The 18,268-nt window shown below is 36.0% G+C and overlaps 1 protein-coding gene across 2 annotated transcripts; it reads left to right on the top strand.

Moving 5' to 3' along the window:
• Window positions 1-213: 213 nt before the first annotated feature.
• On the top strand, window positions 214-13,677 carry LOC129266112 (transcriptional regulator ERG-like). Of its 2 annotated transcripts, XM_054903961.2 has the most exons (3): window positions 7,911-8,465; window positions 9,947-12,549; window positions 12,614-13,677. In XM_054903961.2, the coding sequence occupies exons 1-2, from the start codon at window positions 8,361-8,363 to the stop codon at window positions 10,490-10,492; spliced, it is 651 nt and encodes a 216-aa protein (XP_054759936.2). In that variant the 5' UTR covers window positions 7,911-8,360; the 3' UTR covers window positions 10,493-12,549; window positions 12,614-13,677. The 2 variants fall into 2 exon arrangements, 1 of the variants encoding a protein (XP_054759936.2); XR_010294321.1 differs by lacking the exons at window positions 7,911-8,465; window positions 12,614-13,677 and adding an exon at window positions 214-577 and having other exon boundaries at window positions 9,947-10,516.
• Window positions 13,678-18,268: the final 4,591 nt, after the last annotated feature.

Below are 18,268 nucleotides of genomic sequence, written 5' to 3'. Positions count from 1 at the left end.
ATGTCCTTAAAATACCTGTAGCATCTTCGGAACCCACTTAAGTCAAGTCATCAACAAAGTAGTGATTTGAGTCCATACCTCACTAGAATTAGCGCGCACGCTTTTGAGTTTGAAAAGAACAAACACACACACACATAGTTCTAACACAATATTCCATATACAAACTCTATACACACTCTACACCCTATATGATACACACGTAAACACCGGACGAGTAATTTCTTGGCGACCACTTATATTATGTCCGGTCATTAACGAATCGCCGGCGCTCTTTCCTTTTTGCAATTCAAAAAAACTTCTTTGCAAGTGTCTCCTTCAAAACTTTTTTTGTTGTTGGCTGAGGGGTAATACGAGCTAAGAGTTTAGAGACGAGGAAGGGGGTCAAATGAACCAGGAGATTTGAGGAGGATACCCATTCAGTTTTTCGCTTCTTGTTACCAAAGGGGGGTTCGTGCAATATTAGTATCGGTCGTGTATTATCATCCGACTGCCTTTTGAGGAAAGCAACGTCGTGTACGATTGGTGATTATTTATTCATGATTTTGGGAGTTTTGATCGCACATCGTCTAATAAAGTGGTAAGTGTCTACATCTGTCTAGTAGTAATGGTCAGCGCGATGCGTTCTTCTCGGTTATAAAATAGTCGCCGCTTTATCTGCTCGATAGGCGCCCTAGTTCAACATTATCATCATTTGTTTCTGTATTTTCGCCATTCAAGGAGCCAATCTTCTTATCTGAATTATACATATTGAGCTAGCAATCGCGAGAATGATTATTCTTCTATCTATCAATATATAACTCAAACAGGACGGCTTGCGGGTGTAATACCTTCAAAAGCTTCTCGTGTTATAAGTACATTGCGTTTTGTACATTTACGATTGCATTCGACCGAATTAATATTTCTGAAAATTACATGGAACAGCTGGAAAAAAAATACCGAGACATCAGTGTAGAAGTTCAGACAATTCAGTTTTTTTACCTGATCAGAAATTATTAATATTTCTACGTTATATAATATGTATGTTTCGCTTACTTCCTTGAAAAGAAAGTACTTCCTATATACACCACGCATGCCTCAATTTAGGTTCCATGAAGATGACACAATATGACTTTTTAGTCACAAACACAAGCCCATTCCTTTTATTTTGATATTTTCAAACGATAATTGGCCCCTTGGTTCTAAATATATAAAATACAGAGCTCACACAAAGTCCGTACATGGCATTTAATAAGGAGATAAAATACATGCGAAGATGATATAGGATTTGTTTATTCGATCATGGCTTTACCTCAATATGATTATCATCAATCCAATCTATACGGAACAGGTGATTCGAATAGCCTTTTTTTTTTTCATCCGTATTCCAGAAAATAGAAATCTTGCCCTTCACCGTTAAATTTACGATCTCCATCAATTTATAATCTATCCGGGCAAACCATTGCCATTTCCTCTTAAATTCTAAATTATTCTGCAGAATAACATATTTTTGCGGATCTGACTTGTTCCCACGCATTATTTTGTAATAAATGGCTCGGCTAAATGATGATGTTATGGCAATCGGGTGGGGCTTTAGTGTAAATACTTGTGACTTACGGGTGAATCTCAAGCAGTAATTTATATTCTAATTCATAGTTCAAAAACAAGATAATACTTACTTGATTCACAAGGATCATAGTTCTAATTATCGAATATACATAATGTATGCGCAAGGGGAATGGGGAGGATGAACTTGATTTAGTTTCCATATACTTTTTTTTCCTCCTGTTTTGTTCCATATTTCCATCAAATTCCATGTACACATTATGATCATAACATTTCAAACGGCACCATTTGAAATGGAGTGCAAATATTCAAAATGGCCGATATCTTTAAAACTGTACACACTTATTCATTTCCTTTTGACCAAGCAGACGTATTCAGAACAAATGAAAATTGAAAGCTTCAGATTATACATATTTTCCCCTTGGAAAGAAAGTGTTATATTTTAGACAACCATGAGGTTCTTTATGATAAGTATTGCTTTAAAAGATAAACATAATTACTTGCTTAGAACTAATATATTTTGTATTTTCCTGATCCCTTGTTTTGTTTGTGATATACCTAGTAAAATAATGAGTTTCCTTTTGAGCAAAACTAAGTCTTCCGCTGGGGCGCTATTAATCGCTCACTCTTGACCGGAAGTATACCTCCAAAGTGTCAATTATCACTCTGTATAGGTTTAAACTAAAATGCCTCACTTGCTTTCTACGTTATAGAAATACTCGCCAAAAACAGGTGAATAATACGTGATATAGTATGTATTCCTAAAACATCTGTACTGTAAGTTGCTAGCATGTACATTCCCAGGTAGTATTGTATGTATATTGCACGTGTTACCCGTGTAATAGCAAACAAAAACACACAAAAAAACCAGAACAAACACACACACACATACACACACACACACCGAAACATGAATGCATGGCATATCGACCATAAGTCAAGTAAAACGTCATATCAACAAAGACATTTACTTGCATCTAGTTGTTACGTGTATATTCCGTTTCATACATTAGCCGGCCCAGCATTCTATAAAATTATTGTATCCTAAAACTTTGAAACTTTGTTTCATTCAATAAAGCACATAAAATGGAAGTGCGTGTATATGCATGCATATATTACATTTCAAACGTAATGATATTCTACAAAGTTATGCGTTTATATGTATACGTTTTCTGTACTTATGTCATATCACATTGGAGTTATTATATAAATAAACAATGCAGGAAGTACAGGTACTGTAGTGCCATTATAACATCCATATTAATACCAGTATTTAGCTATTAGTTAGTAATTATATTGCATCTCGGGAAATAAGACCCAAACGATTGGGCAAATGAAATCATTCACTTTTGATAGTAGAAGTTGATGATATAACTTTGCAGTCTAAACATAGAAATATAATGATAAATGGATATTGATACTTTTTATCAAAATACAAAGGGAATCATAAAAAAATCATGGTAACTATTCGTGTGGAATATCAATCTGCACTGCATCTTTTTAGGATTATTGCATTGAGAAATCCGAGTGTAAGAACTATTATGGTGTAGCGCGACCTTCTCGTTTTTAATTGGGGCAAATTATCCGATTTATCTCGGAAGAGGAGAATTAAGTAAGGCAGTGAAAGGAATGGGTCGAGGAATACGTACTACAACATGTACAAGAAACAACAAAGAACAGGAATAAGGCGAAAGGACTTCAGAAGTGCTCAGGCGCGATGTAATCATGGTCATTGCCGGCGATAAACTACATATAGCTTAAAATTATCAGTTTTGTAATCATTCCTTTTGTGTGATGTATTTAGAAAGAGGGATGTCTTATCTTACAGCATATATCCATAACTTGCATGCAGAAAGGTGATATAGTAAATTCAACAGGTATAGATTCATCATCATCGCATAGATATCAAATATACATGTCTGATGTATGAGAAATATATATAATTCATACTTAAGTCCGTTGTAAAATCTATAAGTATTTTATTTGCTTTCGGAAAAAAAAGATAATCATGCTTTGATCTATAGATCAAGAAGGTCTAATTTCAATTTGCATTAAAAATTTTAGTGTTTTCATACTCATATCAAAATATATGTTGTCCTTCGTGCAATTTCATAAAGATATATGATGGAACGTCCATATAAAAAAATGATAAACAATACTATGCATTTATGAATAGGCTTACATTGTATACTTTGTCAATACACAATTCTCATGTTTAAGGCATACACCAACACAATTTTCAAAAAAAGTCATATTGGAGCTGAATACCTCGGTCACATTTTGCTCTACGGCGGCCGTACGGCGAGTCGAAAACAGCCATTTTAACATTTTTGTTTTGTTTGTACCAGCTACATATAGGTGGTTTGAATAAAAGTTAATAAAACGGCTGTTTTCGACTCGCCGTACGGCCGCCGTAGACCAAATGTGACCGAGGTATAAACTAAAAATAAAGCCCGGTCCAAAACTGAAACGACGGTTTCAGTTTTGGACCGTGGTAGCGCCTAGCAGGCAGCTGATTATTGCTCCCAATATTTGTGATTTTTTTAAATTTCAAATACTACTTATCCTCCGGAATGAATCAATATATGGGATACTCCCATAAGGGAATATAGCTTCTTTTTGAGATATCTGTGGATTTAAACAACGTTTTACTTGCGGTACAAAGGATAATTTGTTGCCTTTTATGCTTTATCTAAATTGTATTAACTTTTAAATGTATAGCCTTTTTAATGCATTTTACAATGGTTTTTACTGTGTATTTAATTGTGCCAACACCAACTTGTAAACATGATTTTCCAGCTCATGTTGTCTTTTCATGTATGATTGTTAACATGTTTGATTATCAATAAAGACCATTTTTGAATGAATTGAATTAAAAGATAATCATACATTTTCTTTTCGATTGACAACATGCCCAAATAAATGGTACACCAAGACACAATTTGTAGACCTAGATAAGATCACATGCTACACATGCTACCTGTATTGGTTAACTCATCCCCGTGTGAATTTGATTGCTTCAATACAGAATACAATCTCTTATTCTATCCAATGATAAATGATACTTTCTTCTAAGCTTGAACCAGCATAATAACGTCACATTCATCATACAAGCAATTCCAACTCGCTCAGACCAAAATAAGAATGTGGCGGTATCTTAAAGGGTGAGGTCATTGTCTATATGGGTATTGTGAAAGGTGGTCCTTTGTATCCTACATTGAATAGGTGTTGAAAATCAGGGTAGTTCAACAGACCGTTATCTGCCAAGGGCGTCCTGTATTGTAGTTGCATGGCCTTTGACCTGTTTCGCGTGCGACCTTTCCGTTTAGACCTTTCCTGCTTCGATAGCGGAAATTATCAACCTTCCCGTTTCTTTGTAAATTATACGAGAATATTAATAAAAAAGGTGTAAATTCCAGCTCTTCATGTCTGAAACATTCATATGTGTGACGGAGTTGCATTATCTATGCTTATACTTATTTTCATAGATTTCCTTATTTTATCTATTTGTTTGTTTTTGTATTTGATTTGATTTTGATTTCTATATATCTTAATCTTTACCATTCATTTATTAATTCATTCTCTCATTCATGCATTATTTCATTCATTCATTCATCCATTCTTTCATTTATTAATTCGTTTGTATTCCGTGTTTATTAATTTACCATTTATGAACCTATCGTATCTAAACATAATTTTGGGCCCGGTCGTTTATGAAAGAGCATGTTATGATATACTATTGCAAATCAAATATTCTTGTGAGGTGAAAATAAACACTTCTGATCAAGGTGCGTTCCTTCATCCCCCGTATAGCCACGATAGCGATAGAGTAAATGGGGATTAACCTGTTAATCGGGATTTAGATCGGATTAAGACGCGTGTTTAACTATGTGTGATCACTAATCGTTCTTGATCCGCAATGCACTAAGTATATACCACCATTTTTTTCTTGTAGAATCCTTTTAAGGCCATTCTCATATTCAATCGTAGGAGTTTAGCAGTCAAATGTCATCAATCTGAGTAGAAATATATCAATTTGATTTTTGTATGAAGACGTGATAAAATATGGCGAATAACACTGATACATAATTAATTGATTGACAGATTATCGCAACGGTGAGCTGATATTTTCAGTTTTTTATCATTTTTAAAAATAATATCATTAACGATAACCAAACATTTCTCCCCTAAATAAATCCTTTAACAAGGGCGGGGGGAGTACGAAAGTGCACACACAGTTACAGGATCCCGTTCTTATAATAAGTTAACACTTACTTTACTCTATGTTGATAACAATCCAAGATTCTAGACCAACATTTCGATTTTTTTGTCAATGTATTCACATTTTAACACATTTCTAATAGAATCAAGGATACTAAATAGGTTCATTATTGCGGATTGAAATAATCGCTAGAGGGTATTACTATTTATTATCTAAAAAGGAAATCATAAATTTTACCTCGGTTTAGGCCATAAAAAGCGCGTTGTATCTCTTTTTTGGACACGCGCTGTATGATTCCATTTATTCTCATCAATGTTGTTTTTATTGTTATCATTATTATTATTATTATCATTATTATTATCATCATAGTCATTATTAATATCATGATTATCATTGTTGTTGTTGTTTTTGCTGTTGTTGTTATTACCATTTTTTTCTTTTTGATAATGTTCATGATCTTACATTTAAGAGAAAGATAAATACAGTAATTCACTAATCTGAAAAAATACAACATATCCTGGCGATCTTTTCACTTGATTTGTATGCACTTTATATTTCGATCGACAGTTTTGGAAGCTTATACAACTTAAAAATAGTTCAAAGCTTAATCTTAAACATTTTCCTTTCATTTAAAACAATAAGTCCGGGATTTTGGTATTGTTGTTTTTGTTACAATTTATGTTTGAAAGGAAACAATATTTGATTAATAAACCATCAGCGGTCTTTCGGAGAACATACCATCACATACAAAATACAACAATCAAGAGAGAGAGAGAGGGGAGAGAGAGAGAGAGACGGAGAGAGGGAGGGGGAGAGCGAGGTTGTTTTCTTCTAACTTTTAAACCACATCTTCTTGTAACATGTCCCGGGTCGCGTGCCGCGTTGATGATCATTTTCCGGCATAGTTTTGTTTTCGAAAAACTGATTTCTGGGTTGGTATATTTCTTTCAGCATACTATGGTTAAGTACTTCGGGGTATCATCGTAATTGAGAAAACAAATTTGTTTCAATCACCAAGTCATTCCTCTTGATGAAAAAAAAACAACAACGTATGAATAGGACCATAACAAATTCGCGTAAGCATTACTTTTTCATATTCTATTGTTACTAGGTAAACAGGGATTTCATAAGTGACTTTAATTTGAGAAGATGAATAAATACGTTGAACATAGAACTTGCAAACAAATGATGATGATAACGATAATGAAAATAACAAACACAGAAACCTCTTGAGGCATAAAATCAGGAGATATGCAATAAGTTTCTGAATTTATTTGTTATCAGCCGACAAGGCTGTTTTTCAGCAAGTCCGTAAAACAAAAGTTACAAAATGTATGAAAACAACCAAACAAGTTTATAATTTTTTAATAGCAGCATTAATGATAAAAAAATTCATTACACGCACACACACACACACCCTCACACACACACACCCTTTTATATATATATATATATATATATAGAGAGAGAGAGAGAGAGAGAGGGAGACATACACCCCACCCTCCCTCGAAATACATACACACACGAAAAAAATACAGCATCTCACTTTCAGTTTCATTACTTTCAGAAATTGTAAAAGCATAGCGAACGGTAGCATGCCCCGGTTTAATGGATTGATAATTAAAATTTTGATAATCTCTGTTCTTATTCCGCTTTCAAGTTTTCGTCAAACTTTCGGTGTCTGTACATATTTTAATGTAAGCTATGTTTATTGTTTGTGTCAAATGCTTAAAAACAAACTCTTACATAAAAAGACGAGATAATAAACATAAAAATAAGTCGATAAAGAGAAGAAACCGAGTCGCAACAGCTTATACTTCCGTATTGATACTACGAAATGCAACACACATTGCTACGCATCGATCGAGGTGTGATTAATCTTCTGATAGCAATCAAGGAAATGATCTGCCTTTGAGATTAAAACATTATCAATACCTTGCATATAGTGTCCTCGTGATTTCATACTTTCATTGTGAGATATAACTGTCTTTTTTCATGGAGATATCTGTAGCAAAAGGAAACTATAACCTCTCTCTAGCTATAACTCTCGTGGAGTTTCCCCCTATTTGGCACGCGGAAAGAGATGACAATGTTTATTTCCGACTTTGGACTAAGTTGTGTCGGTATGTATAGTCCTTTAAGCATTGAGACTTCAAATGTCATACAGTAAAGACCTTCTTTCACCAGTCTTGTAATGGGTGTTCTATATATCGGTTTATATTAAAAACTATTAACTCTTCCGCTGCGAGTAAAGTTCGTGTGCATTAACAACTCATTGGATATACCCTGGACCATCGAGGAATATAATATACATTCGGCCGAGGCAGTGGAGCAGATGGACCTTTGAGAAAATAAACTTTTGAGAATTTAGAAAGTGATGATATAGAGAAAGATTTATTCGAAAATATCCCAAATATAAATAGTACCACTTGATGAAAAATAGCCTTTCTAGAATATTGATCTGTATACCATGTACAAAGTATTCTGGTCTTGATCTATCACTCCAAATAATAACTTTTCTTGGGATTCTTGTACTAATCGTCAACTTAGGGACGTTTGTATATCATTTCTTTTCGTTGAACCTTAACCGATATCCATGTGTTCTACCGAGTTATACCGGAAAGTGGAAGAAGAACCGTTGACTATGACGAGGGCATCATCTTCCTGCTTCTTTGGAACAATATCTACCTTTCCCATACTGGTACAATACTCCTTTAAATGCATCTTAGATTAATGTTAAGTCATTGGTACTCAATCTTAAGGACGCACATAGAAACGTTGTTCGTACAACACTACACCGGTCATTTTACTCCGGTGTTAACACCTTATAGGATGTTGCTCTACACCAATGTGAATTATTAGTAGGTTGCTCTTTGGTGTTATGTTCAATCTCTAGGGTGTAACTTTAACACCTCAGGATGAGGTCCTCTATAGGGAGACAAACTTGAATCGGTTTTAATACTTCAGCTTTTACAAGATAGTTTTCTAAATCAGCTTCCATATAGGCCTATCAAATAAATTATTATAGCAAGATCGATCGGATAGTATATTGCCGGCCAAAGGAATCCTGGTTTTCCTATTTCTTTTGTTACGTTGTTATCAAATTTCTGTTGATTATCTGTTCGCCGAAGACTCACATCAGGGGGCTGTTTCACGGAACGTCTTGTCGGCCATTTTGTCTTTTAAATTCTGTCTCAGCCAATCACAAGCAATTAGGATTTCAGAAGTTTGTGCCAGCTGTCTTTAGAATCCTCGAAACCAGGGGTTTCACTTTTCTTTTTTTAATCTCGTTTATTTTTGTGTATTTCGTTCATTTACCTATGGTGGTTCATTTTACTTGCATATACCCGTTTGTCCGTAAATATTTGTTGATATGAGTGGTCATGAAAAAATAATAAAATATTAGTATTAGAATATTAGTATTTATCGCATAGGCCCTACTCGTTTTCTTTTTTACATTCAGTATGAGTAGAACAGTCAAACCATTTAGCAGTGTTCAAGTGATCAGTGGTCACCCATCTAAAAGAAGAACACGTTTTTTTCTCCTATACTTTAGAGGTTCAATAACCTACTTATCATAGCCATATGAGATATTCTTTTTCCGTAGTATAAGATAGAAAATATTTGTCAAAGCTGAAATAATAGAATGAAAGTTGACAGCGGTCGAGCAAAGTCTGTTTTACGTCAGTTGAGAGGGCAAGCGAATTTGTTCATAATTGACCCGGAAGTGGTTAGTGGCGTCTCGCCTTCCCATATTCCACTAGGAGTTGTAGAGGTCAATCTTGAAGCGTTTCCCCTTCTCAGAAGATTTGCGGTGAGGGGGAAAGAGATGGAAAAGTTTGGGAGATAATGTGGTGGGGTGCAAAGCATAGCGAGGTACTTTCTATTCCTCGCATTATTTCCTTTTCAAATGCTCTCGTTTATTGGCACTTGTGCCAAACGTGAACTCAGAGAATAAGGTTTTCCGCAAGTTTGCAATATTTCCAATCCACGGACGGTCTCATCAAGAAAGAACTGTTGTGACTGTAAGAAGTTGGTTTACCGCCTGTCCAGGATAATATAATTATTAACTATACCTGATAGAAATAATCGATTATTGGAAAAAAAAGTTTCAACGTACACCTTGAGGAACATATTTGTAAGCATATTTTAACTTTCATCTTGTTTGTGTTTTCTGATTAGGAAGCATTATCGGTAGTCTCAGACGATCAGACGCTATTTGAGAACACCTATCGGGACGTGAATAAATCGAACACCATCGTGTCTTCACCACAAAGCAGCAATCACATCCTTACAACACCCGTTCATAAACCGAAGCTTTCAGTGGTTGCATCACCCAGCAACGAGAGCCACATCTGGAGCTCGTGCGTACAGGACCAAAGGATGAAACAAGAGATTGAGCAACCTACCGCTGGCGCCCATGACGGGCTCCCGCCACCACAGGTCAGCCGAGGGGAACCCGAGTCCCCGTTGGATTGTAGCGTTGCGAAACCCCGCCAGCAGCCACCGCCCCATGGAGCACCACCTGGCGCCATCAATGCGGAGCCCACGCAGGCGGCACCACCATACCCATCGTGTCCGCCACAGCCGTACCTTGGTAATACAGGTTCCACACCTGAAGAGCGATCAGCATCAGCTGGTACCACAGGAAGGTCACCACCACCAAATGTTACCACCAATGAGAAAAGGGTCATAGTCCCTGCAGGTAAGCAAAATACAATACTTTAATGACGTCATAATTATGTATCCCAATAAGGAGTTATCGCTCCACAACGCGCGACGGATTCAAGAACATTGACAATGTATTGTCAAATGCCCTTCGTGACAAAGCCAAGCCAAGAAGGTGAAGCAGTGTCGTCCTGGACATTGGCAAAAGGAAATACCTGTATTTGCAATTTTTCGTCAACTCCGAAACTAAGGACGAAACTGGTCTTCTGGTTCACCAATTTTCCGACCTCCAAGCTGTTCTTTGTCATTTTTCTGGCATTTTCAATACCTTAAGAATATTCTTGAATCATTCGTGCACCCCGGAGTGAAAGTTCCCTAATGTAGAAACACGAACGCCACTACATACAACGAAATTCGTTTAAAGGGCATTTTTACGTTACATGATTCGGCAGCTTCTGCACTCTTTTCACATTATGGTCATTTCGTAATAGGTCTATGTTTTTCTTTTTCTGTCAGAATTAAATAGTTAAAAATTCCCCCATTTCTCGTCCCTCTTTATCTTACGATGACTGTACTACGAAATAAGTCATCATTGTTTTGTTATTATCGTGAGTAACAACCTATACACTCATATGATGAAATACCATATTACATGTATTACGTGCTTAAGTGAATTGACGTTCACAAGCTGCAGTCGTCAGCAATTGTACAAATCTATCGAAGCTATTTTTCGCCGATGACATTTGTCATTCAGATCCCATTATGGATTTGACAGACCACAGAGAAGCCCAAGTGATCCAACGCGTCTTAAATCTCAAACCCTAATTAAAGGGAACCAAGCTTAATCATTTTTCAGGTCTGATTTTTTGTGTATAGTCGGATTCATTTGCCTTGTATTTTATTCTTTTATTGCATAATGATGCAAAGTAATTTATTTAGCTAACATTGTTCTTTGCTCATTTTCATTTTCTTTTCCATATCATTTAGATTTCCCTGCCCCTGTAACTCATTTTCTCTCCGCATGATTTAAAGTCTGTTTCTACTACCTTCGCTCTTCCCAACTCGACTCCTACATCATTATGTACATGTACCCCCACTTTCCACAACTCCACCTGTATAATACCAAAACAATTTGTACAGATTGTGTAAACGTTTCTGCTTCTGTTATGGTAACTCCCAAAGGAGTTCGGCAGGACAGGATGTATTATATCATCATTATTATTGGTATAATCATAAGAGTGGTGTAATATATCGGGGTTTGATGGTGGTGACGATTGAATGATATTAGTAGAAATATTTGGTTAGAAGTTGATTCAGGATATTGTTACTAATTCATGTGTTACTCTTACCCCAAACTATCCCATTTTTCCACTGTTGAAAACAATGTTTTTTCTCCTGCGTAGCAATGGAAGATTATTGCACTATAATTGTCTATGGCTTTGTTTGTATTTTATATTCAAACCCCGTATTATGAAATTTGCAAGTAGTTGTTTACACATCTTTGATGGAATAAAAGATGGAATATGGGTATTTCACCTTCAACCTGTTGTGATATTGTATAGGTAGATTGGAATACTAGGGAAACAGTTGATTGCATAGCTAGCAAATAATGGCAGCATTGGTACACATATAGTTTGCATAAAACCTTTAACTAAAAGTTAACCAGTCATTAGCTCATCATAAATATCATGGTTTTGACTTGATAAGGGTCGGAGGAAGTGTCCCATTAGTGCACCGCTACCTGCTGGTCCAGACCCCCTCCATGTTTTTCACGTATCCCCATTGCCAAAAACTTTGCCAAAGAATGTCAAGCCCTCGATGATGAATTAAAACAAGTCCAGAGATTAATTGAATGCCGATATACATACTGTCATTAATTGACCCGCATTTGTTGTCAACGGTTTGTTAAAATGTTTCATTCAGTAGAAACAAAATGCTTGTTAAACCCCTGTTTATTCTTGTATCTTGAATTTTGTTTATTTCATTGTCCAAAATTGATTGGGATATATTTGATTTTGGAGGGGTCGATTAACATTAGAGATTCAATTCTGAAAGCCACATAGAAACAAAGTTATGCAAGACTTGAATAACGAACAAACGGTTGATTTTTCGGATGTGTCTACATTTTTCAACTGTTACCAGCGATCTCCGACCTTAACGGAGGAAGGATACAAGAGAGAGAGGTGAATTACAAATCAAATTAGCAAATGCAGCTATGTAGTCTATACAATGACATAATTCAAGCTTCTTGCACGACTTTTTAAATTTTCATTTCAGAATTAGGCTACATGAACTCGTAAAGACCTTTAGATATTTACTGATTTTATTGTCAACTTTTGATACGTGTTATTAAGTTATTTCATTTACTTGCCTACTCGATCTAGCCAATATTGACTGTTAAGCGCGCATGCTCGTTAAAGAAATCAGATATTGAGGGAATCAGATTATTTAGTATCTCTTTTACTTTTTATTTTGGGGGAATTAAGCAGCAAAGAGTTTCTTAGTAATTTTCCCCCTCAATTGGATGCAGTCAGAAAAAGAACACTTTTGATTCATTGTTTCCCCTTTTCCTCACTGGCCGTTGTTTTCACGTTTTTCTTGTGATTTAACCATTGATTATATGCGGTTTATATTGACTACCCCCCCACACAGTGGCCACAACACAAACTATCAATGGGAACAGTCCCATTCCAAACTTGTATGTTATGGTGTTCATGGTGTTAATATTTAGGAGAGGAGAGAAGAACCCGGGAGAGGAAAATTCACTCAACAATTAATTAGGGTTCTGGTGAAAATAAACCATCCTCTTATCGCTCTAGAAACTACTTTACTGTGGTTTATATAGGCTGTTACTAGGTTCTATCAAAGCATATACATCACTCTACCCATGCCTTCGGGCTCAATGTCGAGGTTACAGTGTGGTTTGTGTCCCACCTTAAGGTCTGTGGTTCGAAACCCATGCTAAATGTGGGATGTTATTACAAAGTTGTCAATTGGAGGGGAGGGTTAATAAAATAACGAAATAACATTACTTGCATTTGTCTAGATCCTTTATTCAGGAAAACCGATTATTGTCTTAAAATAAGTTAAGCTAAATCATTTGGATAACTGGCACATCATTGCGAAGCTTAGGCCACCGTTTTGTATTCGTCATATTTCGTTATACATAATTCAAGCATTAGTGAGTCAGAATATTTGAAGAGAATGTACTTGACGAACGATATCAAAATTATGAATTTTATACGGGAAAATAAGAATAATGAAAAAAAAAACCCATTCTTTCAGGTTACTACTTGGACCAAATAATGCTTCATTATGTTTTGCTGCATGTAGATGTCATATTCTGATTGGAAATCTCCTGGATTTCATATACAAAAGTACATGACTTTATGTACCATATTTACCGCCTGAAAAAAAAATCACATATAGTACACTTTCTTCAGATTGCTTTTCTCGTTTAAATATGACAAGAAAAAATATGTCAAAAGAAAGAAGAATAGGCCTGTTCACGGTTGTGAACTGCGCACGAGCAGAAAAAGGTCATTGGAGACAACCATGAAGGTGGCTTTCAAATTCACTGATATAGGCATTTGTGATTTGATGATTATTCATGTATTCCTTTCAAAATATTTATCACGTCCAAGCTGAAGAGTAATAAATAGAGCCTTCATAACCACTGGTATTTGACAGTAGCCTAAACAATAGTAAAATGTGCCAAAGGCAGACAATAAAACAGATTTTCAAACTTTATCCCTGATGTACTATTCTAGTCACCTGGTCTATACAATGCCTTTTGTTCTTAGAATTCGAATACTCTACCGGTAAAGCTTACGCAACATCTACATCTGAAAATGATAGTGCTTATCCTAATGAAAAATCACAAAGGTCATTGGAGAAAAGTTGATCATGAGCTAACCGTGAACTGGCTTATTACTAAGCTTTACAAGGAGGTGTGATTTAACAATTATGCTTCTCATTAACATTTGATGAAATATTATTGGTAATTCTTGGTTTCCCTTCAAATTGTTTTAACTCGCTCATGCGTGAAATACAAATCGTAACTTATATCAAATTGTATCACTTGGTATCAAAACTCTGGAAGAAGAATATCTAAGATTTAGAGGAATGAGTGATTTATAAATTACGATTGTCGACTGTTGATGAAGCATCGGCGATTCTTGGTTTCTGTTGCGAAGCACTGTAAAGGCCTATCTTTAAAGTTTGTGTGATAATTTGTGCTATATTTATATATTGCTCAACACAATGTTTCCAAAATCTGCATACCAATATCCTGGCATAAGCACGCCTACCCCGATATTGGTGGTGGGCGCTCAAGCATTCAAGGAATTCCTTCCGACCCGATACTCATTTACTAGACCTGGGTGGAGAGTGGCAAATGTAGATTAACACAAAGGCCGGGAGAGCCGCAGTGGGATTGGAACTGCGAAACTAGTGGTTTAGAGTCCGGAGACATATCCACTGATCCACAGCACATCTTGCATGTGTCGCGAAGCCTTAGCAAACCCTTCGATTGAAGCTCTTCACACTTGATAGGGCTCTCTGGAGATGGTGTATCTCTTCCAATAAATCGTTTGTGATCTAATCGAAGACCTGGCCCCTTTCGTTTTGTTCTGAATTTAGCCCCCGTTTCTTGAAATAACTCGTGACGTCACGAACGTCTTGTGGGAACGCATAGGCACACGCAACAAAAGGCATCACGTGGTGCCAAATGAAGAGAGGGAAATATTCTAAATCCTTTAGAGAGTCTAACATCAACTTTAGTGCAGAGATATTGAGCATTTTGGTAAGATTGAGTCATTAAAAGAACAAATAACATTCACGGTCTGTGTTAATTTCGAACCATCATTATTAAGATTAAATGGAGAAATATTAATATCTTTCATTTGCTGTTCAATACCAATGTAATCATAACACATGCTTGTAGGAGCTCCAGCAGCACTACTTCGGGGGGGGGGGGGGGGGAGGGGCGACCGCCTCCAAAACATTGTTTTCAAATTGGAAAATAAACACGAAACATGAAGTAATAAAAACAAAGAATTATTAACTATTAATAATCATGGCAATGTTGGGCCCTGTTCTATTTTTTTTTTGCAAACCATCATATTTTAGTTGTCATCATTGTTGTACATGACTTTATTCAGATATGGGAAGACACTGATATCGCGCATGTCCATAGCAAAATTATAATCTCATAAAAATAATTGTATCTTCCAATATAAAAATAAGTCATAGTTGTCGTTGAAAAATAAAGTTCATATGCAAAAAATAATATACATGAAACCGGGTTTATACTATATACTCTATACTAATTAATTTAAATGAAGAAAGATCTTGAAAAAAGTTTGATTCCATATAACCATGCTTTTGAGGTCTACCTGACTCCCATAGTGCAATTGTGTCGGTTCCAATGAAAATGCCACATTCAGGCGTTTTGATTGATGGAGAACTGGTGAGGACTAATTTAAAATTAATGGATGTATACATTCATGTAGCTTCATAAATCATGTATGATTGAACAAAATAAGTGTGTTTATGAGAAACAGACTGCAAAATGAAGCTGGATTATTACCTCATTCGTAGCAGCTGAACGATAAAAAGTGCCACAAATTCCCTTGATTTTTTGTTATTACAGACGATCGATCTGTGGCTGAAGTCTTGTCTAGCAGTCAGTATGCTTTATAGCAGACGTATTTTTTCCCTCCCGAATTTAACTTATGAAAAGGCGGGAATAAACAAAGACGACCCCACGTGACATCGCTAGCAATACCACCTGTCTTGCCGCTTTGGGCCAAAGCGCCATTTTCAGCCTACCTTCAAGGAATTTTCATATATTTTTGTTGTATGTTAATGCCAGCAATCCCTACTTCCTAAGTCTTTTAAAGAGGGATACTCATGATAATTATGACAAATGATTTATTTCTAAGAGAATAGTGTCATATTTGAAAGTGTGGATAAAAAGCAAGGTTTTTACGTTTGTATTTCTATTTGTACAGTAATTATTACTGTCTGCGCTGTTTTGTGTTCTTCTCGATATACCCGACATCCCCGCGCGACCTCGTTTTTAGACAACACCATTCGGGGTCGACTGGCCGGGCAACCTCTCAGTCCTGTTCGATGGGTTTTAGTGGCAATGTTCAATGCATCGCATACTTTGATCAGCTATTGGACTTGACATAAACGGGAAGCTGAAAGCCCCTAGCCGCGGAGATACCCATCAGTCTTGAAGAATAAAGCCACGGACGGATGCGGCTTAATGAGCCCTCTGAAATATTATCTTCCGAAGGCTGCACAAGGAGAGGTGAAAATAGACTAAAGATAGAAAGAACCTGAAGAAGACGGGAAGGGGGATATTTAGCAGGGGACGAAAAAAGAAAGGAAATATCAAAACATGATTGAGAAAATTAACCACAAGGCGGATAAAAGAAGAGAATGATAATACTACCAATAATAATAATGATAATGATGATGATGATAATAGTAATAATAATGATAATAATAATAATGATAATAAAAAAAAATAATAATGATACTACTACTACTATACTACTACTACTACCACTACTACCACCACTACTACTACTACTACTAATAATAGTAATACTACTACTAATACTAATACTAATAATATAAAGAGGAAAAAGAAGAAGAAGAAGAAATTAAAGTAAAGAAAAAGGGGGAGGGCATTGGGGGCCTTGAGTATGGTATGAATGAATTATAACTTCTTAATCTCAAATTGCTCTTGATCGACATATTCAAACTAATAACCTGCGATATAGACAAGCAATCGTAATGCAAGAGAGGAACGACAATCATTACAGAGGCGATAGTTAATGCACATGCACAGATTTAAAGGTAAGATTTAGTAAATATTCGATAAGTTCCGTCATCACCCTTTATGGATTAAACTCCTCTCAGATTACAAGATAACCCCCTTTTCCTTTATCTTCCCCTTTAAGGAGTGAAATTTATCTTATGGTAAGATAGAAAGCGACCCCGGAGAATGCATTACCAAACCCCTTTCCTTTATCCCTCTCCCTTTCCTCTTCCTCCCCTCCTCTTCCTGCGACTTACCCCTTTCTCAATGCCCAAGACTCTTCAATGAAAGCGTATCATTTTGACCCCTTATTTAATAAAATCCTTGTCAGCATGGGTATTTCTTTGTGCGGTGTTTCGCATTTTGATTTTAATTGGTTTTACCTGCATGGCCCGATCGACTTGAATTTATGGTTGATCTTGACCGTGTTTATGCCATGTAGTATATTCATATTGCCTACCACTCAATTTCTAACAGTTTCCAATTGTTTCTCTGACAAGGAAATCAATATACCCATAGATTTTCGTTGCAATGCCAATTGAAATTGTAGCATGGTTTTTGGTTATTTTGTTTTCCCCCTTTTTAATCTGTTAATGGCTCAAATGTGCTTGTCTTTAAATTATACATGTTTTTAGCTTGGATTTTGACATGTTAACTTTAGGTGTAATGTTCATAGTACCACTTATGTTTCTATATATTTTTTTTTTGTTAATTCACAAATTGATTTTTCATTTTGTGTATTTTTTAAAGATTTTTGTAAACTTTATCGAGAGTGGAATATACACTAAACATTCACAGAATGTGCATTCATCTTTAAAAAAGTCGTTGGTAACATAGAATTCCCATATAAGTAGCTATTTAACGTTTTTTTAAATACTCATACCACATCTCACGATGTACAATACTAGCACTTGTTCATACCCTGAGTTGCCGATCAAGCACACAGCGACTGATACTCGGCACCCTACGGGGCGTCTCCCGAGGGCCGCTCGGGGGTAAAA

The sequence above is a fragment of the Lytechinus pictus genome, chromosome 8 (assembly GCF_037042905.1).
Source record: "Lytechinus pictus isolate F3 Inbred chromosome 8, Lp3.0, whole genome shotgun sequence".
Lineage (NCBI taxonomy): Eukaryota > Metazoa > Echinodermata > Echinoidea > Temnopleuroida > Toxopneustidae > Lytechinus > Lytechinus pictus.
Note: the sequence above shows the minus strand (reverse complement) of the source record. Positions and strands in the feature narration are given on the sequence as shown.

What these genes read in the sequence shown, in the direction of transcription:
- LOC129266112 (XM_054903961.2), top strand. Translation starts at nt 8,361, where the DNA reads ATGTGTTCTACCGAGTTATACCGGAAAGTGGAAGAAGAACCGTTGACT. An exon ending in TATCTACCTTTCCCATACTG is followed by an intron (nt 8,466 to 9,946) that starts GTACAATACTCC and finishes TTTTCTGATTAG; the next exon opens with GAAGCATTATCGGTAGTCTC.